This window comes from Calonectris borealis, chromosome 1, assembly GCF_964195595.1.
Source record: "Calonectris borealis chromosome 1, bCalBor7.hap1.2, whole genome shotgun sequence".
Classification (NCBI taxonomy): Eukaryota; Metazoa; Chordata; class Aves; order Procellariiformes; family Procellariidae; genus Calonectris; species Calonectris borealis.
Window position 1 is genome coordinate 2,432,384 of NC_134312.1, and position 25,220 is coordinate 2,457,603.

At 44.8% G+C, this 25,220-nt stretch overlaps 1 protein-coding gene across 3 annotated transcripts in view; it reads right to left on the bottom strand.

The window, feature by feature from the left end:
• The window catches only part of EXOC4 (exocyst complex component 4), a 404,931-nt gene that overhangs the window by 47,763 nt on the left and 331,948 nt on the right, over positions 1-25,220 (bottom strand). For 2 of the 3 annotated variants that reach the window (XM_075142390.1, XM_075142380.1), the window contains 2 exons: positions 18,920-19,075; positions 7,864-8,042 (listed from right to left, as the gene is read on the bottom strand). In XM_075142390.1, the coding sequence (XP_074998491.1) occupies positions 7,864-8,042; positions 18,920-19,075 (335 nt within the window). Of the gene's footprint in view, positions 1-3,131; positions 3,194-7,863; positions 8,043-18,919; positions 19,076-25,220 lie in introns of those variants that run through there. The other variant, XM_075142401.1, reaches the window with a different exon arrangement.

Here is a 25,220-nt window from a genome sequence, read left to right on the forward strand (position 1 = left end):
CACCTGTAAAACACCCCGTAGACACAAAGCGAGTTAACGTGATCCCGATCAAACAGTCTGCAAGGCAGAGGTGGAAAGGGATCACCCCGGGACACCGGATCTCCATTCAGAAAATGTGTGCACAGCTATGAGATGGAAAAAGACATTACGGATGATCGTATTATGAGGATTCAGAGCACCTGAGCAGGTGATTTGATCACGTTTTGAGCGCCTGCAGAAGAGCACCAACTGTTCAATTAGTGGAACAGAAAAAAAAAAGTATTGTAAAATGAGACTGCTTAAGAAGCTAAAAGGGAAAGTTGTCATTTAGACTAAGTTATATTGAAGCAACAGATATTCATCAAATAATACAAGCACTCAAGATTTATCTTTTTAAGTTAACGGCAGATGTCTTGCATTTGTTAGAAATTTGCAGTTTTTTCTGTTTTAGAAAGAAATTTACTTTTGTTGCACTAATAAAGCAACAGCATTCACTAAGTCCTTCTCCTGCGTGAGGTCAGGCACGTGTTGATCATCTTTAATCTGGCTTTTAAATAAGGTTCTCTATTAATAGATCTCTACAAAAAAAGTTCCCCATGAGCAATCAATACAGCAAGATGTGTTACAAGTTCAGTGACAGAAAAAAAATAAGCTCCAACTTGAGAGAAATATAGCCCCATTTAAGAGCTGAATTCAGTTCATTAGAAACACCGGGGTTAAACACAAAGACCCGTCTGAGTTCACCACCGCTGTGTGGCCTGACTACGAAATGAAAGGCATCAATTTTACCACCACATCAGGCCTGATTTTCATTTGTACTGAGACCCCTTTACACCACTCTGTCAGCAGAAAGGAGCCTTAAAGTGACTGTAAATTATAGCTCCTTTACTCTGGCAGAGTGGTCTAAAGGGGCTCCGCCATCAATTTTAAAAGGCATCACTTTCTCGAGTGTTGCAGGATGCTTTCTATTAGCCATCAAAGCCTATTTCAGTACGAGGCGGCTTACAGAGCCAGGCAAAAGGGGAGGCTGACCCTCTGGGTGCAAAGTGGTCCGAGATAGTTTTGCTCCTGTAATGGCCTTCGCTAACCTTTTCAAAGTATTTTGAGATCTATGGCTGGAAAATGCAAATGCTCAGTATTATCATTAATGAGAGACAGCCAGTGACAGATAGCTGCAGTATTTGGTAAAAAGCTGTAGCACAAACCTCAACTGCTGCAAGGCTGGTGGGTGAAGTGCTACCCCTCTGCAGAAGAAGTGTTGTCTTCAACACTGTCCTGGTTTTGGCTGGGATGGAGTTAAATTTCTTCCTAGTGCTGTGTTTTGAATTTAGTATGAGAAGAATGTTGATAACACACTGATGTTTTAGTTGTTGCTAAATACCCTTCTAGTCAAGGACATTCAGCTTCCATGCTCTGCCAAGCGCACGAGCAGCTGGGAGGGAGCATAGCCGGGACAGCTGGCCCAGCTGGCCAACGGGGTATTCCATACCATGTGACGTCATGCTCAGTATATGAATGGTAGGCGTGTTCCAGGAAGTAGCGATCGCCACTTGGTTATCGGTCAGCGGGTGGTGAGCAACTGCATTGTGCATCACTCATTTTGTATATTCTATCATTATTATTATAATTATAATTATTATTATTTTCGCTTCCTTTTCTGTTCTATTAAACTGTCTTTATCTCAACCCACGAGTTTTCCCACTCTTACCCGTCCGATTCTCTCCCCGTCCCACTGTGTGGGGGGGGAGTGAGCGAGTGCCTGTGTGGTGTTTGGCTGCCTGCCAGGTTAAACCACAACACACGTTGCCCTTTGATTTTGGGGTGAAAGCACCCCTGAACAGGAGAAAATAACCTGCTTTGGAAGGAGGTTAAGAGGCTGAATGTCCTTTTAGATACTTCAGAAGGGCCAAACTCTGTCCTTGCACACCCTGCAATGCCCCTAAATAAATCTCCTCATTTTCTAACACCTTAAAACCACACTAACAGACCAAACTGCATCCTGACGGCGTTCCTAACCAGACCCAGCTGCCAGGGAAGAGCCATGCTCTTTTTGCAACATAAATAGGTGAAGCCAACGACTCCTAAACTTTACTGCTGGTGTCCTCATTGTGATTTTACTTCTCAGCATTTCTGCAATTAAATCCGGCTGGTTCACAACCCCACGCGGGATTGAAGCCTTTAATTTGGAAACCACGGGATTACAGCCCGACACGGCAGTGGGAATTGAGAGTGCTACAGGAAAATTGTTGCATTCCCGGATAAAGCCTGTGATAGTAACAAACTCCATGCTGGCTTTTTGTATGGTGCAAGGTATGATCTCAATTGCTCGGATGGGTGAAAAAAAACCAGATAAGAATCCAATAGGAAAGGATTTCCTTGGGAAGAAGAAGAGGGATTGATCTTCCAATCTGCATATTGGCACCTGCATCACTTTGACATACTGACATCACTTCAACACCCTGCTTACGGCTGTCACGGTGGGACTGATGGCAGAGGTGGGGGCAGGAAGGCCACGGTCGGAGGGGGCAGGCAGCGTCCTGCCTGGAGCTGGGTCTCTGCACCCCCCCGAATGCGGCTCGCGTGAAATGGGGAAAGAGAGCTGCAAAGCCTCATCCTTCCAACGGTCTGTGCAAACCCCCACTTTGGAAAGGGAGCATGGCATTTCCACATTTCTCATTAAACCTGCATGCAGCTGGCTTAACTACACACAGTAATTAGCTCCGTGTCTAATGCAAATCGCCGGAGCGGAGACCCAGCCTTGCCAGCGAGCAATTGCAATTCATGTCTGCGGAGCGACAAGCAGGTAGCGGAGAAACGGCTTCATCCTGTTTGTTTTGCTGCCGGTACAGCTTTGCTGACAGCAGCAGGCGTAAGATGTCCTCAAGGGCACGGCAGTCCCAGCGATGGAGTGAGCTGTCGGAGACGGTCTCCCATGCATCCCCTCTAATACTGGGGTGCTTCCCCCATAGGTAGGAAGGTTGAGCTGCAGAGGTTAATTCCAAATATGTACTCATATTTTTCCTTAATTATTGAGAGTTCACCTTCTAGTTTTTGCCACTGCAGAAACAGGGTCAGCCTGACGTCAATTTGCAGCCAGGTTCGTGTCGAAGACTTTGAATCTTTGCTTTTTAAGGAATCTTTGCTCCGGTGCCAACTTCCAAGGGTCACTAGGAGACAGGGAGGAGCTGGTACTGGAAGTCAAGAGCTTTGACAACTGCAAAAGAAATCTTTGGTTTAGATCTGGTTTTAAAAAACAGTATGTTTTGAGTCCTTCACGCTTTTGAAGCTTTTCTCCACGAAAAAAGGTAAGTGTGCATGTATGTGTGTGGTTTTCAAATACAGCGAGATCCTCACCCAACTGTTTGAATCCAGGACCCCGGCTGCTACATAAAGCCAACAAACAGCCCACAATAAAACCACTCAGTTTTTTTCCATTTCTGTCTTGATTTCAATACCCTCCTGACCCAATGCTTCCTCTCGGGGGCTCCTTGATGCACCTCCCTACTTTGACTAAATATTGAGCCTCAGGATCCATTTCTAAAGAGATTTTTTTTTTTTTTTTGTGAAGAAGGTAATGACAGGAGAGGAGGTGTCTTTCTTAGAGACCACTGCTGGAGTCCTGTTTTTCTAGAAAAAACTGTTAAGGTACTAAAATGGTATTACTCTTCATTAAGGACAAAAAAGAGAAAGCACACACAGAAAGTGGACATGCTACACTGAGCAAACCTCTGGGTGGATGCAAGAGTATCTACTGATCTATAAACATACGTGGACACATGATACACATGCAAAAGCCTTACTTCCAATAAGCCGTCTAGGAGAGAAAGACAATCCTGTTTTATGTGAGCTCCAGGAGAAAGTAATTTCAAACTCAACTTTTAAGCCAGTCAGTCCTTAACTGCTGACTACAAGGATCTGAAGTCACGAGATACCAACAGCCAGCTGCATTCAGAAGGGTAGCTGCCACTCAGTAAGCTAATGGCTAATCTGTCATCCTCCTACCTACACACAGCATGCAACAATCTTAAAAATGTAAAGATTGTCCCAACTCTTTCATCATGCATAATAATTTCTTCTTTGTAAAACATTCAGAGGGCTTCAGAAGGCTGAAGCTCCGCAAGGGAAAAGGATGAGTCTATGTTCTATCTGCACATGACAAGGCAGAGAAGCCGGAGAGGAAGAGGAGAGGAAACCCTACTTCCATTTTCATATAAAACCGATTTAAAATTTACTTGACTTCCTCAGCTAATTCATCTTCTTCCAGCAACTCTAATCCTTAAATGGCTATTGTTAAAAAGAAGTTTGTATTCCCTCAAAAGACAAGAGCAAAAGAAAATGACTTTGTCATATCTGACTGGTTCGGAAAATATAAAATCCAATTCTGAAGGAGTGCAGATAAGGGAAGAGCTATGGAAGAGCCATCAGCTTAGCAAACACTAAATAATGAAGAATGCAGAGACTGCCCAGCATGATAAAACACTCTATTAGCAATGAGTGATAATTGTGGCACATCCACAGCAAAAGGTTATTGAATTTTTATCTCTAGGAAGGGGCCTTTTGACAGCCTAGCCAAAAAGCCACCAACAGGTAGTCCCCTTTTTAGGATTTCCCAAAACATGTTCATACCTGCCCAACTCCACCTTGCGGTTTCTGAATACTTATATAGATATGCCTATAAATTGCCCATTTGCAGCCAAGGAAGCTTTGCTGGAAAAGCTACCGACTTTCTATAGGGAAGGCATACAGGGCCACCATCACCATGTCATGGACTTGTTGGAGATTGCGGTATTTCTGGCATTGCACCAAAAATTCTGGTCCCAGTCGCCCACTAAGCGCTTTGATGACGCCCTGAGTGGGATCAAGATTTAATCTCAAGTTGCTGGGACAGAAAAGAGAAACGATCAAAGACCTGGACGTGTGTTCTCATCATGCATTGGCCCAACATGTGGTAAGCACGGAAGATAAAACCCCACCACTGCTACCAGTTAATGAGATTACTGCTCTTGTTCAAGCATAGACACTTCAATGTAGCATCTACTCCAAGGAGAAACATAAAGCAGAAGACAGAGCTGCCCAAAGTCAGCTACCCAAAAAGTGAGCTAGGTGACTAGCGGCCCGTTGACTTGCATATGACGAACCACGGATTCCACTTGCATTGAACTGGAATGCTTGGGTTTCACGTGGGCACGTCTTAAAGTCAAAGTTACCGATGCTGAAATGACAAAGCTGGCTGCGCTGGCGATCTGAATCTGAATTTGGTGAGCTTCAGTGTGTGGCAAAACCCCCCTTTATCTAGCTTTACTTTCGGTCAGTTATTCCCCTTCCTCCCTCCCTCCCCCTGGTGCTCATTAACATGCTGTGAGATGCTCAGAAATTCAGATGATCAAACCACGACAGAAAAGAACAAAATAACTCGTATGACAGTCGAGCGTTATGGCATTAACATTGTATGAATCTTTGAAACAATAGGTAGGTTTAATTTTTCCTCCTCTCGGCTCAGTCCGAGCACATTTGCATTGCTCTTCTCCCCCCGTCCAGGTGGGAGGGGAAGAGACATCTCGTCTCATTTTTCCTCTGTTGTTTATTCTTCCCCAAAAGAATTGCACTCCCCTGTATAGCATCATAGTTTGTTGAATTTGTAAATACATCTGACTTATACCACCACCTCTGTCCCACGGCATCACTTCTTACTTCTCCCATATAGATTGCAGCAGCTCTATTGATGTTCCACTTATGAGATATGCTCCACCAGGTTTCATTTATAACCATGAGGTCAACAGCCTCTATCATTTTCTAACACTGCTCGTTCTTCCTCTTGTTTCAGATACTCCTGGCATTTGTGTACAGACATTTTAGTGCATTGGTATAAAGTTATTACAAAGGAAGATGAATTTTTATTGTCAGGAGGATGCTGCCAAGTGAAATATTACACTTCGTACTTTTATGTTTATTCACTGCTGCGTGTAACGTCCTCTCAGAAGCCTGAAAGTCACGCTCATGCCCTTTTATGTTTGGAAAATACCGATTTATTAAAAAAATTGAGTTTCAACTAGAACTGAAATTATAAATGATGTTTTTATTTTTAACAACTTTGACTGTTAGAGCACAACTCCTCAGCCCCAAGAACTCTCCCAGTAACTAAAGTTCTGTGAATAAATATTTGGCTACTGAACTTTGATAGAATTTTCCATTGGGTTTTGTTTTCTTTAGATTTTTTTTATAATCTTCTAAAGTATGCCCTGTGAGAGCACAGCAATTCTTCTTGGCACTCAGGTATTGAGAACTCAAAGTATGGGTACAGGAATATTAAAGCTACCTGGAATATTTTGGGGCTTTAATTGTTAGCTGACTGTATAATCTTAATTATCCTTCTGGATCCCAACAAACTGACGGCGGACAGCTGGAGTAAAGAGTTTAAAGGTCCTGCTCTAGAGCGGAGTTATAAGCCATAGGAAGGACTGTCAGCCAACCAGAGATGCTCTGCTGTCGAGGGACAATTATTTTAACAGAGATATAACACTACGACTTTATATAGCACCAGCAAATTTCCCCCATCACTTCCCAGAAAATAAGGCTGAAGTGATTTTCAGTGCCAAATTCCCACGAGAACTCAGAAGATCTGGCTGCCCTCAGTCCTGCTCCTCTGTGGGTACCTTCCCCCAGGACTCTGCTCCGTATCTGCATGACAAACTGCAGAAATGCCGTGTATCCTCACTACGTCCCCGTGCGTTCCTGGGATCCCACCACGCTGTGCGGATTTTTTTATGCAACGCTTTTCTCCTCTGCTCCTCGCCTACAGCGTAGCGTAGGTGCCTCCTTCCACACCCGAGGCAGCTGCATTTAATATAACCCCTAACCAACAGGGGATGTTCGATATTTCTAAAACACACAAGGATTTATTACAGGGATCTAGGGCAATATGAAGTGCTCTAACAAATGCACAGCCACCTCCTCAGGGTCAACCTGTGGCACAGGACAGCTATTGGGAATGTCTCAGTAGGCAGGTGAGACCCAAACCCCTGGTCCTAGGAAAAGCTTAACCCCACGTCAGCTGAGCTATAGGCGACTCCTCGTGAGTTAATAACAGTGGAAAGGCGTCGGTGGAAAGCAGCAGAGCTGAGGTCTGTTTATGCCGAGCTCTACTTCTGGGGCACAGCCACAACCCTCCTCTGAACGTGACCCCACGCAGACAGTGCCAATGACAGCGATAAGAAGAGAAGCAACACGAGTCACGTCTCTAGCACTTTCCAGACAGAAAAAATCACTATTCCCCAGGGGAAGGAGCAAAAGCTGAAGCACAGAGAAGTGAAACACAAAGGTACTGGGGGCAATCCTTGACAGCCAGGAGCAGAAGCGGCGTCTCCAGGCTCCCCCGTCTCTGCCCTCCTGGCACCTCGGTTCACCAAGGGTTGCTTCTGCCTTTGCAGGCTGAGCATCGGTGCCCCAGTGACACGCACGTCAGGGCATTCCTCATTAAAAGCTGTTCAATTTCTCCACTGAATTTATAATACACATATATTTTTAAATATTCGGCGATCTAGCGATGCTTTAAAGAAAATGAAACCTGTCTCGGCACTGATACCTGCTCCTGTGCAATGTCATTAGCAGGGACAGCTGAAAAGCTCAAGCGTTTGAAAGACCCTTCAGAGCTTATGCTAGAAGTGATGCCCCTGGCACCCTCACGTGGTGCCCACCACAGTCTGAGCAGAAGTCACACCACAGCGTTCACTAGGAAGAAAGAGATGAAGCTGCTTTGCTTTCTACTTCCCTCTGACATAAACTCGCTTTGAAATCAAGAACAAAAGATGCCCACTCCTGCTAAAATCGCATATTTATGCTGGTTTCCATTTCTAAGACAAAGGTTCTCCTGTGGGAGCTACTTACTCTGGGTGGCTGAGAGGTTGGAGAAGGCTGCCTTGGTGCGACCTGCTAACCACTCCAGGCTCTCGTGCATGTTGGCCAAGGCCTTCAGGTCGCTGACGTCCCGCAGGATCTCCTGTTGAGGGATGAGTTTATCTCCCAGGTTGCCAATGAGAACTTCTGACTCTTTGCCGAAAGCAGCCCTGAAATGCAAACCAAAGCCACCCTCAGAAATACAGCACAGGACAGCAAGCGGGAGACATCACCTACACCATGGAGAAGGTCAAACCAGCCAACGTAGAACTGTTCCAGCATGGGGTCACAAGAACGTCGTCTGGTGGAGTTTTTGAAGACTCATTACATCGAATGACACCTCTATCTCAGGGAGGTTTTTTCCTATCCTTCTCCCTGCATTTACAATCTCTGATTTTTACCTCATTCCTCATAGTTACAAACTTCATCCCAATCAACTCCCACACCTCTTCCCCCCCCGGCATTTACACCTTGCTGAGACACGCAGGTGCTTTCCGTGTCTCCCTGGGATATGTAAGAATAACGCACATGCCGTACTTTTAATCTTTCCATGTAAATCAGCTCTTCCAATCCCTGATTCACTTTTTTCCCAGATATCTATCAAAAGAAATCTCCTGTGAAACCTGATGGCTTATCAGGACAAAGTGATGAACAAATGACTTTGAGTATCAGCCCGTGCATTATTTTACTTGCACAAAGATAGCACCTGGTGAAAAATGATGACCAAGACAAACGTGTTGGTTGAAAAAAGTTCTTTCAAGGTGTGTAACGGCTCACTCCACTGTCACGTTCCATCTTTTGCATTCAGATTTAGCTTTCCCAATACTTGTCTCCATGAAGAACGTGTTTGGTTATGTCCCAGAAGTATTTGCATGGCAAATATTCTCATCGCTTTTGCAAGTAAAGGAGGAGACTCCGGCATGACTTCTTGTGTACCATCAGGATGGAGAAAATCAGGACACGGTTCCTACACCTAATTACAATAGCTCCTGGCTGAAACCAAGTGCATCTCATTGGAAGACTCTAAGTGACGGCACATTTACCATGGTCCTCAGGACACTCTTCCCATCATTGGTTGCTCTTTTTGTTACGAATTTGCATTCCACTTTCATTCAACTTTGCAAATCTCCTCTTCCTGTCATTAGCTCTTTTATGAACTTACAATGAGGAATCATGCTGCTGAGCATAATAGCTGCAACGAGCTGCAGCAAAATAATCCCATCAGTGGCATTTTATATACTACCTAAGCAGTTTTATTGCCAGCATCTCCCTAGATTTGTGGGACTTCACTGTCACTTGAGAAAAAAAAATAAAGAACAACCCTGAAATCGTTTTAAATTGCTCAATTGAATTCATTAAAGGCAAAAAATAAAAACAGCCTTCATGAAAAAAATTTCTTCGAGCATTTTCTTCTGCTTGACAATAAAAAATACGCTGCCTGAGGCTGTATCCCGCATGCTGTGGTTTGGGAGGAACCCTTACCCTTTGGCTGTGTCTGAGGACTGAGACAGAGGAACATCTCCAACTCCAGTGGACTATGGCAGTGGTTCTGCTGTTCTGCCTCTCCGTAAGGTGGGGTTAATTTTGATCCGCTCTGGCCATTGGAAATACATTAAATCCTTTCTGAACTTCAGGAAAGCCCTTAACAAGCCTCCCTGACTGGGCATGTTTCCGATAGTCGTAAGAGGCTACAAAGCCTTGGGGAGCGAGGACAGCTGGGCCACTCATCCAAAGTCCAAATGGGCGTTTGAAGGTGAATACGAGGTTGAACTGGGTGGACAAGCTCATAGCCGGGCTAGATCTTTTTCTTTTTTTCAGTAAAGCACGATCATTCTTTCAAGTAAAGCACGTTATTGACTTCTACAGCAAACATGAAACACCTCACTTAGCTCTGCCCACCTACAAACACTCAGACATCCTCATCTGTTCCTGTGGAGCAGAAGATGTTTCATAGATAGGCTTCTTCCCCTCCAAGCAAACCACTCCTGCTGACCTAGACTATCGAATCCCACTGGCACTGCATCAATCTTGGCAGTGCCAGGTCTGCGGTTGGACTCGATGATCTCAAAGATCTTTTGCAACCTAAATGATTCTATGATTGTATGATCCTGTGATAATCACTCAGAAAAAGAAGAAATGAAATATTCGGTGAATTTCTACCTTCGTTAATGCGGCCTTCCAATACAAAAGGTCACAGAAAAAGCACTTCTTTGGGAACCACAGTTTGAGAGCTGTTAAATGAGGAGTCACTACCACGTCGCTGCCCACAACCGCGATTACAAATTCGGTTTTATCTCAGGGACAACTCTTCTGCCTTCCCACATGCAAAGAGAAACGGTTTTGGCACTGCTTTGGATGGATAGCCTGTGCATGAATAATACAGTGCTTTCAGTCAGGCTGGGAAAAATCTATATAATACAAAGCATGGTGTGTTTCCTATTTTTGCTCCTGGGAGGAATACAAATAAGGTCTTCTATAGAAAGCTATACTCTAAAATGTTGTTGGGATCAATGCGATTCTGCCACTCACTCTAAACCAACAGAAGTTTGTTTCAAAAGGGCAGCAAATACATTTAATTGTTTTCTTTAATACATATCCTTGACTGCAGAGACCCCAATTCACTCTTTTGCACAAACTGAAGCCTCTAATGGAGACAACCTTCAGCAGGTAACTCCCTTTTAGAGTTCTGGTGGATTCCTGTAACTTCAATTTAAACCTGCTGTTAGCAAATGTCTCCCTGAAGCAAATTTTCACTAGTGTTCTAGATGCCTGCTTGAGAGAATATTCACTACATGCCTTTCTTTGTCTTTATTAAATTTGCAAGGCTAAACACTTAACGGGAAGGATATAAAAACCCAAATCAACTGAATATCCACCCTTAAGTCTGCTCTTTTGAATTCCTGCATTAAAACGCATCTTCAGACCTTTGATTCCCGTACAGTTTCTCAGCCAATACTTCTCACATTTGCATCTGTGTGTATCTAAGACAGAGCCAGCACATACAAAGAGATCCGCAGCCACCTTCTGCATTTAATTTATGAGGTTTTGATGGTTCGGTGGGTACCCTTGGTTTGAATTACCACGATTTTGAAAATTCAAATCCCATCCTACCTTACCCACAAAGTTTGCTTTGGACTTTGCCAAAGCTTCTGAGAACAATAAAAGATCTTGCAACTTTTGGTGAGCACCCAAAGATGGAAATTTCCAGCCACGGAGATGATGTATTTTAGAAAGCGAGAAAACCTCATAACCAAGTGGTTCATAACAGTGTGTTCTACAGAATTGTAACAAAAGGCAACGCTCCGCTCTCCTGCGATTAATTCAGCTGTGCATATACCCACGTTCAAGACAGAGATTAATATTGCATATCAACTACCCTGCGAATAAAGCAAATTCAAGTGCCTTTCTTCACTGTCCAGCTGTTTCTTTGTGGGAGCTCACTCTTCCTTATAGCGATATCTGATGCTGGTGCCACACCGCTTCACTGCCCTTTAGTCTCGATTCCCATGGGATTTGTGCGCACTGCAATAGGGTTCACTCTTAAATCTCCGCTTTGTCAGAGCAGGCCGGCTGCGCTGGCTTAATCCTCGGATTAACTGAGCACCTCATTTTGTTTCCCTTTGTTAAACCATCTTAATTTCTCTTTTTTTTTTTTACTTTCCAAACACAGTGACCAGCAACGCCTCAGCTTTAGATGTCACGTATAGGATGCATCTATAGCGCATCCTCGGCACGGTACCAGCAGGGATGGGGAGAGGCCGGTGTCCTGGTTCCCCAAAGAAGTCTTCTGCAGGCGGACCGGCTTCCCCCTCCTCTCCTCCAGCACCCAAGAGCAATGGTGATGTTTTTAAGGGATGAGTTGTGAATAAAATGAAATAACCCACTGAGCTACGCTGCCTGGAAACAGAGGGACTGGTGACAACATAGGAGGCTTCCCCTCATCCGTATTTCAGCATATACATGAGAAGACGGGAAGCTCGTACGCGAGGGAAGAAAGGCCAGGGAAGAGCACGTGTGATAAATCAAGATGACCTGTGCTACGTTTAAGGCACTCTGACCGCGCCAGAGCAGGGCTGAAAAGCGGCCAAGTGTCCAAATCAATACTGCAGAACGAGGAAGGAGGTCTCCGATGTACCCTTGGCAGCAGCTTTATGTTCACTTACTGCTCCTCTCCCTTTTCTCTGCCAAGAAATTAGTGTCAATTATCCCTTTGGCAAATAATGCCGAGGAAAAAGCTCGCTGGGAGGGTGCGTGGAGCTGTAGGAGGACGGGGGCACACCAAGCAACCCCTGTGGGAGCCCCCCCAGGAACACCCTGACCCGACGAGGACCTCCTGTCCTTTCTCACAGCCCCTCGACCGCAGACCTCAGAGGGATGCTTTCCACTGAACATCGGATGCTTGCAGAGGAGAAGCAACAAAATGAATTTAAACCGCAGCTAAAAGCAGCGGGCAGAGCTGTGGCTGCAGAGGAAATACCCTAAAAATATCTTTTCAAGTGTGAACAGGACAAAGATGCAAATGCTCTGGCAAAACAAGGATTGCTGCTTTGTCACGGTGTTGTACCAAAACCACATTAAATTGAACATCCGTGAAAATGTTAGTGAAAACAATTACTGGGTAAAAAGCTTCCCATATAACAACTCAATATGCTACCTAATATAAAGCACTTAAAATAGGTATAGTGCATTATATATATAGTCTCAAAACATGCTACACATTATAATGGAAAGATTATAATGATAGTATTCCAATCAGTTTCATTGCACCTTTGCAGCTTCTTTTGGATCACTATTCTATGTATTTATGTCATATAGAAATTTCTATAACCCATTTGTTTTCTATTCCTGCACTTGAGCCATAGTCAGCCTGGAGACCATGCTTAAAAACTGTATATAGAAACTACCCAGGCAGACAGATTTCCCCTTGACAAATTCAAAGAAATTCCTATTATGTTCTTATTTATAAAGAAAGAGAGAAAAGGTGGTTTGTTGCTTCATCTTGCACCGGAATTTGTTCAGCAATCACAATGATACCGTGCAAGCACCAAAACAAATAACCCACGTGGGCTTTTTCTGCAAAGGGAAGCCCTCTGAAATGATTTGCTGCTGCAAGAACAATAAAACCCAGCCCAGCCATCTTCCTGCAGAAGACGCCGTTTCACTTCTTTCAAAGATTCAGGACCTGAAGGTATTTTAAAAATTCAGCACATGAGGACGCTTTTCGCAGCACATCCAAACAGCATTGTAGTCCTGATGAAAAGCTGCTGCAAAGGATCCCCAGTGGATATAAATCTACCCCGCCAACCTGAGGTATGCGGCTTTAAAGGACTGAAGATCTAGCCCATCCTAAAAACGACCCAGATTCGAGGTTCATCGGGATTTGCAAAGCCTCGACAACAATTTGTGCATCTCTATTAGGGACCGGCGCGATCGGCGCCAGCGCTCCCCGGCAGCTCCAAATCTCTGCTGAGAGGTCGCAACACTGTCAAAAAGCAGACATCACTAATTGACAATTTTAAGCTGTAACATCACACGCCATCTTCTCGCTTAAATTTATTTGAATATTCTGGTCTTGTTAAGTTTATATTATACAATTTATCACGGCAGACAAGGAAGTGTCTTGGAGTATATTGTGCAGCTCTAATGATGTGATTTAGCGATACAGAATCTTGTTAAAGCAGGAGCTGTTATTAAATCTTTGTGGAGAAGCTGAATCTCCATGTTTCTGCTCTGCCTTCCCCCTCCATCCCTGCTACGCAGTTTAGGGGCACACACATTACCCCAAAAAAGTACGCTGGAAGAGCTGGGCATTGCTGCACTCATTTCAATGGACAATACAATTCGTAGGATTAATGAATCTGAAGCTGGGAGATTCTTCCTGGATTCAGTATCAGAATGCGTGTAATCCTCAAAAAACCCCAAATCCAGCCCAAATCCTCCAAAACTTCTTTGCCTCCACATGACAAGGAAGGGCAGAAGGAAACTTCTCGAATACGGAGGTGCCCTGTGAAGATCCAGGTGCTCGCTCAATTTTACACCTCTCAGATGAGACTCCCGATAGCAATAGGATTTCGTATCAGCTGTGCTCATGATGAAGCACATTTTCCCGTAGGATCCAAAACCAGAGATCTAGAAACCCATTTCACATAAAGGAGTAGACTGTCATCAAATGGAAATGACTCACACCTATGGTACGCTCAGATTCATAGTCCCAGTAGAGGGAAAAAAGGTCTACGGTCTGCTGCCTATCTTCCAAAATCATTCTTTCACCCTTTAAAAGTACTGTGAATATAATAAATAGAGCCTGAGAAACTGGAGAGGGAGTTCTCTTGAGAGAAAAAGAAACAAGGAAAGAAAACCAGAAAAGCTACAACTGAGAATGGGAGGGAGAGCTAAGAGGTAAAGAAAGGGAAAAGCCTTCCATAAAACATCAAGGTTTCAGAATAGGACCACGCAGCAGGAGAAACACTAAGACAGCAAAAGAGAATAAAAATAATGGAAAGCTCCAAACCCAACACTAGAAAAGCCACCCACCAGACAGCCGATGGAACAACCTGAGATTTAGCTTTTGCTGAAAACCTTGGCCAGTGCCTTCTGGCTGCCCAGAGAGGTGGAACAAGAGAAGACCATACTACTCCAAGGTAGGACCTGAACTCCATGCTTCTGCTATCACGGCTCTCCCTTTGCGCCAAGGGAACGACTTGATGGTCCAAAGCAAATTGTCCCAGCTCTTTCCCAATTCTGCTTTCCGGGCTTGCACGGACTGTTTATTTACACAATGGGAAGTTTATAGAACGTTGATCTCTTTGCAAACAGCTGAAGTAATTCAAGCTGTGACCAGTCCTCGGAGCTCTATACCAACCTCCTGAGTTTACTGCCCTCAAGCACCCTCAGGGAAGAGCTCACGGGAGCCTTTCTAACTTACTACGGTGCACAATCATGCTTCAGACCACGAGCTCCTTTATCTCTGCATCTTCCTCCCAGGGCTAACCAAAGCTTTGCATTTGGAGTAGAGATGTGCTCGATCGCCCACCATCAGCTGCGCGTGCTCTGCCCCATGAAAAGGAAAGGAGATCTCATTCTCTGGAGGGTACCCCGGTGTCTCTGCTGCTGTTGGATGGATGACGTGCTCTCCCAGGGCACAGGCAAGATGTGCTGCACGCCCCCAGGGAGCTGAGGTGAGCTAGAGGTTCCCACGACACAGTCCCAATATATATCCAAAACTGGAGGGTACCTTTCTCGCACCCATCATGCCTTCTGCAGCGACACCCTTTAGCCTGTCCCTGCTCTCTTCCTTTAGCCTGACATTTTTGTACCGTCCGACAGTGACACATTTCCAAAGCGGACCCACATCCGCACGCAGGCTCCAGTTTTACATCGGAAATACAGTCAGAGGATCAGCATCAACTAAACCAAGGGAAGAGAAGAGATCCCAATAGGCAGCAGGGATAGTGTAGCTGTCCTGACCAATGCCATTTGGGATGATTTGGTGAAGGATCTGCTCTTGCACAGGTATCATTCCACGTTGCTCGAATATACCCTCTCCTTTTGGTGCAGAGCAAGTGAGGATGAGCATCCACAAGTGAACAGGAGACGCAGGGGAGGAAGCAGCAGGCAGCTGGAGCACCCTGCAGTCAGGGTTATCCTCATCAAAAAACCAAAGCAGTGAAAGGAAAAGTCATGTGGTACATGGAGACGCTGAGAAGGGTTTTTTTATTGCTCCATTAACTTTAGCCTGAGAATCTGATCCCAAGTTCAGTGTTCAGGAGCTTGCTGGAATCAAAAGGTGAGAGGGAAATCACCATCCTCCTCCTAACACAGGTTTGGTATCTCAGATCTGCAACCAGAATAATCTGCGCTGTGGTGTGATCTTTAGACCAACGTGGGATTCCCAGGCAAATGTGTTGCCCCGTGAATTGCCAGCACCCCTTCCTCAGCGCCCCGAAGACGTGGTTTCCCTCGGGTGCACGGGGCCCTTGCCACCCCTTGCGCTGCAGAGCTGCACCGCAAACCAAGAATTTCTGCTGTAACTCGAGCGCGACCAGATCTGAAGCTCTTTTTACATTGCTTTTCCTCATCAAAGGCAAACCTGGAAACGATACATCTTTGGGTTTCATCACCAACATATCTGATTCAGTAATGAACTGAAGGCTAACCTTTATAAAGCGATTAAGGGCAGCATATTTCACACTCGCCCCAGTGCCAAATAGCCTTCAGAGCTTTAAAAACTAATTATACGAATAGAGGCATGACTTTTCTTTCCTTTCTCCCCTTGCCAAGTTCTGAGCTACTCTAATATGCTCAATCAGGCCCCTTTGTCTGGCCAACCACACCAGAATATTAATGGGGAGATTCTGCTAGTATCTCACCCTGCCTTTTGACATCTAGTCGCGAAAGACATAGTGGCGGGTTAAGACAACTAAATCAATCACTGTCAACACGGAGATGCATGAGGTTTTTTTGCAAAAACACTGCGTTTGGATTCTTCTTTTTAATTAAACAAATGAGTTACAGGAAACCTGGGGAGGGAGAGGGGAAGAAAACTGTGCACTGATATCTCTTCCTGCCACAGTACAAAAACTGGCGGTAAACTTTCAGGACATATTTAATTTAGCAACTTTCATAAAGGAATGGTGCCGAGTAGTTCAAGCAGTGCTGTCAGCCTTGTTTTATGTCCAAAAAGAACATGCTCCCATGTTTCACTAAGCTTAAACCTTCCTTTCCGAGAAAGGATGCTTAGTCCTGTCCCTGCTAGCTGAGGAGCAGCGTCCGTGAACACAGGTGAGTATCTGTATATCAAGGTTTTAAATATCTTGGGTGGTTAACGTGAGAATGAAATGAGCTCTCCCAGGCTCTCCCATCACAGCCGTGACCCTAATAACCAAGGTATCCGCAGGACCCATCTCCCTTTGGCTCCACTGCAGTGTTCAGGCAGCGATGGCTATGGCAGAATTATTCCCAATTCATCAGCAGCGCCAAGAGGAAGAGAAAGAACCAACAGCAGCGAAGAAATCATGTTCCTTTGCATTAGGAGAAAGTCTGAAAAAAGTATGCTTAAATGGAAAGAAGATGACAAAAAAATTGGACAAGCAATTGATTTTATTTTGAAGCTTTCAGGAGAGATCTGTTCAACCATGCACAGATTCTTGAGGACGTTTATAAGCCATGTCACTTACCATCAATGGCTAAAACTGGCCCAGATCAATTATTATCATTTAAATTAATGCTACAGGAGCATTCACACGGCACTCTGAGGAGCTGAATACATGATGCTCTGTGCAAACAGATACCGAGAAAAGATCTTTGTCCTAAGGTCTAGGCTAAAAAGCTCACTGGGAGCTCTTCCCAGTGAATTCAACGTAGATGACCTAATAGGCTTTCCATTCTAACACCTTTGATATAATTTGACAAAATACTTCAATTAATGGATAGTGAAATGACAATACTAGAATAAAATGAATATTAGGATCAAAATGTTGGCACTGCTAGCATCAGACTGAGCTTGACCATCAGATTTAGCCTGGCCAGGAATTTACACTAGCAGGTTACGGTCAGCCAGTGGTCCCCAGCACTGCACCCACGGGAGCTCTGGTGTCCCTCGCTGATGGCTCAGAAATCAGAGTAAGAGCCACAAGGGCATCCCTGCACCTTTCTGTGCCACGAAACAAAGGATAAACGTGAAGGCAAAGGTGGAGGCTAAGACCGAATCTATGAATCTCAAAAAACCCAAGGACTGCACAAAGACCTCAAGGGCTCTGCATCCTCACTCTTCCACTATCCCTGAAGATTTTTTAAAACACTGGCAAAGCTGATTATCCCCACTGCAGTATGAGCAAACATTTCTGTGACTAGACATATTTTATACTCTTCGTCATTCCTTTCTCTAGACTGCATCATCTTTATGTTATTGTGCTTGCATTCAGTGAATAAGTAAAATGACAATCTGGGCAAATTAGACTTTAATTTTCAACAACTTCACTTACTCCTACAGTTTTATAGCCAAATGCCAATCAAGGAAGTGATGAATAGCGATGGGAATGTGCAGACAAGCTTTTTGACTCGCTGGAATGACAAAGAGGACCTGTTTCTTCAGGATGCGTCAACGATTCAGAGACTAAGCCATCCACAGTGTGCAGGGAAAGGCAATCTGCCTACTTACAGGTTTCACTTGCCTGAAAAGGTAGAAACAATCCGATTTGGACACAGTAAGTTGCCTCGGAAAGAATCCCCTCTCGAGGTACCAATATTTTTCATTTGACTCTCCTTACAGAGCTCGTGGAGTTGGGATGGAGGAGAAACACCACCAGGTCATGGTTCAAATGGAGGACAGCTTTGGTGACAATGCTAGTTCTGGGAATTCCTGCCCAGTACAACCAGTTGGCCCCTCCATTAGGTTACAGACTGCTGCTCTCTTCGTTGCATGGCTGATCAGGGTAAGCACCATCAACCTGGACAAGCGTCTACCTGAATTAAAAATAACCCTTCCTTTCCCTCCCCAGTCCCGGCCACTTTCCTGACTCGTTTCTTCATGATTCTTCAAATAGCCATGTCTGAGCAACAGCGCGGGCAGAAATGAGCAATAAGGTCAGGAAAGCAGCAAGCTGGTGCTGCCACTAAAGCCTCCTTATTGAACCACGGCCTCCCTTTCCTCTGTCCTTGCTGCACCTGAGAAGAAGCTCTGCTTTCTCCTTTCTCTCGAAGGTTAAAGAGCTTCAGGACGGTTTATCCACCAATCCATCGTACGACTGATAAGTAAAGCCCAGAAACATCCCCAGATCAGATAATTTCCCTAATGATTTCTCGTTCTCAACAGAACCAAATCCAGGCAAGGCACAAGAAGTTCTCAGCTCAGCAAAGCTTTAAAATCACTTGAGTCGTGTGGACTCAAGTTTCCTTACTCCTCTTGAGGAAAGATCACATCTCAACCTCTTCTCACACCCGGGGACACAACAACTACACAAACACCATAATTACTGTGTTTCCAACAGGTTTTACCGTTGTTTCTACTCTCCCTGAAACCCTTTTACAACTTCATAAAATATTTTACCTTATAAAGTCTTCCTCCTCCTCTCTCTTGGGTCTCAGTTGCTTGGGCTGAGCCATGTTGCTCCAGTTGGGCAGAGATTTCAGGAGCCTGCTAATATCGTCATCTTTAGCCCAGGACGCGCTGATCACCAGCTTTTCATCTGACTGCACGATGCTCCTACGGGGGAAGTAGCAACAATCACATTAATGCGAAGGAAATTGTACTTTTCATGCAATTCTGCACATATTCATTAAAATCCCTATCACGTACAAACGTGCATTAAGCATTAAGGAAGGGGTCCAAAGAGCTCGTCTGGAGGGCACGGCAACACGGGTGGACGGGATACAAAATTCTCTCAAACTTACAACTCTTGATGTACTTTGATAGAGTCCTTCAAGGGAAAAAAAGCCATATTCTCCCCACCCTTGAAATCATTCAACTGGCAATCATTTACACAACCGGGGGAGGTCATTCTGTGCTAGAAGAGAGATGAAGGTAGTTTCTCCATGGCTCGTTTGTTCTCTGCAATCTCAATCGAGCTCGCCAGCCGCTGCTGATTGTGTTGTGACTGCAACGTGGAAACCTGCCCAGGAAGACCTGGGTGGAAGCCACCAGCTCACCGCACACCAGCTGGCCCGGCTTGGGGATCAGGTCTGAAGCAATGAAAGGAAATGAAGGGTCCCCAATCTCCTCTCCAGTCATCCAAAACATCTAATAATAGAGATTTCAGCTGAATCGTATGTATGTGTGAAATTGAATCAAAGATCGCAGCATATTCCAATTATGAAGACTTTCCCTGTTTAATATTTTTGGCAGTGTAACTAATCTGAAGTCCTCTCTGGCAACCGCAGGAGACAAACGGGATGCTGTATTTGGAGGAGTCAGTTAGCTGCCTATTTTTTGCGTCAGGATTGCTGAGGAACAACCATCAGCATAGTCCTTGTCAATGTTTGCTACTTCACTGGCACACTGGTGAGTAGAGAGAGGAAAGTCCTCTCCCACTCTTGGGTTGTTCAGTAGACCGCAAGGATCTGGGAGGTGTTTTTCTACCTCTTAGAAAAGGCAAGTGGGAGTTAGGGCTGCTGGTGTTTCCTTCTCGATCCTATTGCCGATTTCCTTCTCTGGTGAGCATCTGGAAGGCTTTTCTTCTGGGAGGTCCTTGTGTGGTGACCAATTTGGACTGCTTCTCCAATCCAAGAAGCAGGTGCCACCCATCCACATCACTCAAAGCAAAAGCATGGTGGTGACCTCTCTGATGGCAGCACTGGGATCTCTTCTGCCCTCTGCAATGGGAACATGGCAAACCCACCAAACAACGAGCACAGTGTGACTTGAGGAAGGAAGCATCTGAAAAGACAAGGTCTCAGAGGTCCTGTTCCTATGGAGAGGCTTAGCTGCAGGTTAACAACAGAATCAAGATCTCCTCATGCGCTAAGAGACTGATCACCTTCTACTATGCAAAAATACAGAAAAGGCTCCGGGACCTGTGCTTGCCCCTTAAATACCCACCACCCCTTGCTCACAAGGCTACAAGACACCTAGAAATAATGCGTTTGCTGTGTCCTACAATGCAAGGGTTTGAAGAAGCGTAAATGCCAGATAGATGTTACTGTCCCCCAGATGAAATGGCTACTCCAACAAGGGTAGAAACTTTGTGCATCAAAAAGATGCAGAGATTCAACACTGGATCTGTCAACCAAGAACTGGAGTTGCTGGGTGCTGCTATGGACGTATCTGCGTGGGCTCAGCCCATGTCAGCTCAATGCGGACCTTGCAGAGCCGTTCAGAATAGGTAGAACAGACTACTTTTCAGCTGGAAGGGACCTACAACGATCATCTGGTCCAACTGCCTGACCACTTCAGGACTGACCAAGAGTTAAAGCATGTTATTAAGGGCATTGTCCAACCACTGACAGGCTTGGGGCATCGACCGCCTCTCTGGGAAGCCTGTTCCAGTGTTTGACCACCCTCTCGGTAAAGAAATGCTTCCTAACGTCCAGACTAAACCTCCCATTTACTCGGCTGCATGCTTCTGGATCCAAGCCAGGACGTTGCACGGGGCAAACAGAGGCTGTTACAAACGTTCAGGTGGTGATTTTGGGAAGGGTCGTGCAAGATCACAATAAAGACCCCGCACATTTCTAAGGGGTTTATGTGGATTAACCGGTCTCCTTTTAAATTTCCCGAAAGGTACGTTTTGGTCAATAAAAAGAAATAAAAGTTAACAACGCACGGAGTATCTGCGTTTTGAAAAGGAAAACAGTGAAAAAGGCATTGAGATAGGAGCCAACGCTGATCTATCTTGAAACACAACAGATTACTTCTTTTCCCACCAGCACGGAGCAACCTATCACTCCTTTCGCCTACCACCAAGAAAACAACCTCTGCTCAGTAAGTACACCCGATTTGTGAAAATGAATTTGTCACATGCACTTACATACAAATTTTCCTTCTCTTTAAATTTCATGTTCAATCTGCCACAGACAAAAGAATGAATTTTGTTTCCAGCCACAGAAGACCTCGGTGTCAAAATTTCAATTTGGCCTTCTGCTGCTGTTAGGAACTTGGTGTTTTTCCACTTATGAAAAAAGGTCTCTTTTTGTCACTCCAGCGAAAACTGAGGGGAAGAAAAAAGCTCCACCAGAATCTCTGACATCCGAGATGGAAAAACTGAATTTGATGATATCGGGCCATTCTCTGCCAAGGCAAGACAACTGTTCCATTGAATATATTAGCCAGTGCTTTGTCCTCCTCAGATTTAAACGACTAAAGTAATAGTCTCCTTCCCTTGGGAGTCTATTTCACAGTTGAACAAATCTAACTCTTGGACAAAATAAAAAAAAATGCTGATACTGTGCTCGTGTTTTATTTTACTCAATTTCATCCCATTACTCCCCGTTATTTCCCCTTACAGCAGCCGCAGCACTCACCACTTCCACTATTTATTCTCTTCAATTATTTACAGCCTTATCATAGTCCTTCAGATGTCTACAAATGCAAGTCATCTTTGGGAGCCTTCTGATGGAGTTATGCAGAGGACAGAGCTACCTCTCTGTTTTATGACACTTATTATCTGCTGTCCTCAAAAATCCTATTGCTTTTTGGAGTGGGTGTTGGGGGAGGAGAGAGGGGTGGCTGTTTAGCTTCTACAGCAAGTTGCAAACTGAGCTTGGTGTCCTTGCTTTTCTAGGATCAGTGTTTTCCGAGAGCCTCATCCACACGATTCCTGCTTTTCTCACCTTTCGCCATGTGGTACTCACAGGTCCATGAGCAACTGGAGCCCTAAGCCAAATTCTCCACTGACATCAATAGGGAGCTTCAAATTAATTGATGCTGGGACATTGTCACCACTATGTGGGTCCCTTGGAATTAGGTCCCCATTCCTTCCCATGATCGCAACACCTCCTAATTTTTATTGACAGGTTGGTTTTACTCCAAACAGCCCCTCATTAAGGAAGATGTTAAATAGGGTGGTACATACCCCGATCTCCATTAGGTGCCCAGCTTTCCCCATCAGTTAAAAACTCCTTTTTCCCCACCTTTTCCTTCTAGCATCTCAGCCGGTTTTCAACCTCCGTAACTTCTTACCAACGTCCATCTAATTCGAGTCCTTGAGTAAATTATCACAAGACAGGATGACATGGAACGCTTCCTTTCAAACACCCCCCTTCTCCCAACCTCCTATGTAATTATTCCCGCTGCTGTAATAGGGTTACTCGCTACCGCCAGTGCTATAATCAACTAATTAATTCACAGCTCAACGGGCCAAGGAAAATGCCATCTGTTTGTACCCAGCTCCCGGGAGCGGGTAGGGAATAGGTAACGCACAGGTGATGGCACATGAGCGAGGAAGGTTCATCCCCCCACAGTTCAGTAGGTTTTATCCAGAAAACATCTGCTGGTGGTAATGGTCCCAGGTTTGCACCACTGCCGCCCCGAGCTGGGAGCAAGGTGATGGGGAACATCCCCGGACACAGATGGGGGGCCATGGCTTTTCATTAGGAAAACATCTAATAGGGGCTAATTAGCAATAGGGGCTAATTGGACTCCCTTGCCTTGTGCCAAATTTTTGAATAATTTTTTTCTCTTCCCAGGGCCGTGATGATGTTTCCATGCTGAGTACTGCTCGCACTCCTAAGAGTTTAAAAGCAGCGTGCTCAGCATGTGCCAGGTACCTGATGGTCTAAGGAAGACAGACCTGTGCCCAAACAGACTCAAAAAGACAACTTAAAAACCAAAAAGTTAATGCAAGAAGGGGAAGATGCCAATAAGAAGTAGTAAACTGAGTGGGCAAGAGCTTTTCCGGGGGATTCGAAAAATCCTGTTTGACCGCAGACCTTGCACCTTGGATGAACTAATCTGCTCCTTATTTCCTTATCAATAAAAAGGGGCTTAGTTTTATTTTGCCCGGCTGTGATTTTTTTTTCCTCCATCATTTGGAGAGACTTAGGCCCAGTTTTACCCCACCTAATTTTACAGATTCAGCTGAGAGAGTTCTGCCAGGAGACTGGTCACCATAAGTTGACTTCACAGCTGATGGAGATTGCTGGGCACCTCCAGAGAGTTTAGGCACATTTTAATTAAGGCGAATCACTCTTTGGAGATGTCCATCTCTTTTTACAGACTAAATAGAGTCATTTGGGTGACTGATGCCTTTGCTCAGACTCTTCAGATCGGCTGAAAAATGTGCAAGAGGATGGTTGTTCAAGGGAAGGAGGATGAAGATTGATAAGAAGGAGATGGACACACAGGACAGAGCTTAAACTCGGACAACAAAATAAGAATGTGCAACTTCAACGTGAACATAAATAAACATGGGGCCAATTTCTGTAGAAAGACATGGAAAGAGATTAGTTTTAGCGCTCAAGACAGCAAAGCTTGTCCGAGAAGGGTGTTGGCAAAAGACTAAAAAGAAAGACTCATGTTAAGGATAGCTACCCTGAACTGGTGAGGTTTCTCCCTGTCCCTGTGACTCCTTCTATGGGCTTTCAGTATTTCCCAAAGCCTCGTAAAAATGGTTTACCTATACAGGCTTAACTCATGAATAGAGCTGCTCTCATAGAAATTTGCTGAAGAAGCAGCTAGATGTGGGCTGGACAAGACTTAAGAAAAGCACTGCCAACACAGCAGGAGGTTTTGTGGCTCCGTCTCCCATTTTTGTTTTCATTTTAATCCCCAACCCCTCATAAATTAGTCAGGAAACATAACGCACATTTGTAAACAGTTTGCGTCAAACTGAAATTGCACTTCTTACAAACATGTAATTTGCAGAAGACATCTCACCTAGATCAAATACGCTTCCAAAATCCATCATCAATTAAAACAAGAAAATCCATAGTTGCTACTTATATAAATGTCCAATCCATTCATATCCAGCCCCGCTAGGTTTTTTTTGCATTCACTAGAAAATCAGAGCCAAATGGAAATCAAACATGAAAGACCTCAGCTGTGCATTTCTTAGCGCTGATGTCCTGACAGAGCTCTCTGTTCTGCAAAGGACTCCGAACAAACCAGTCTTGCTTTGAGGAGCCTGTATTTGAATACATTTCATCCACGTTTGCTCATACTCCCCTTCAAGAAACACAGGCACATGGGGAACGAACGAATGCCATGTGCGACTCTTGCATAAACCATCTCTCTGGCTTCCCAAATTCTCATTACCTTGAACTTCTCAGGAACAGACACACCCTCCCTTCCTTCCATAGCTCCACCTGATCGTACTAATACACAGCTCTAGGGAGTTTATTCTGATTTTAAGCAGCTATAAATGATCCTTCCTCCACTAACTTTACCAACACGAGGATTTATCCACCTCAAACCCCCAAGGAAAACCCTGGTCCAAAGGGCAAGGCTGCGCGGAGCCGTACCGACGCGAGATCCCTGCAGAGGGCATAACGTCCCCGCGGATCGAACCGCTCGCCCCGGGAAAGCCGGGTAGCTGCTGTATTCCTCTGCATCATTTGAAATGTATACAGCTTTCTATTTCAGTCAGTCATTTGCTAACAGCAAAACTAGAACGTTTCCTGTTTTTCCTCCTGCTGTAATCAGGATATTGCCAAATTAGGGCTGTCCTAATTACTCCTCAGCAGGTGCCAAATCCAGGAATGGTATCAGCAAAGGAAGGAAGGAAGGACCTTTAAGTTCAAGCCAAAGAAATTACATCTATTGTCTGGCTCAAGGCAGTGAAGTTTCATATAAAATATGAGCATTTCGGACAACGGCACATGCACAGCTACCAATTTACATGAGTGCTCAGACGAAGTTTAGCCCACATATGTGCTCACTGCTATTGTTGGCGTTATTAATAATAATAATGAGCCCG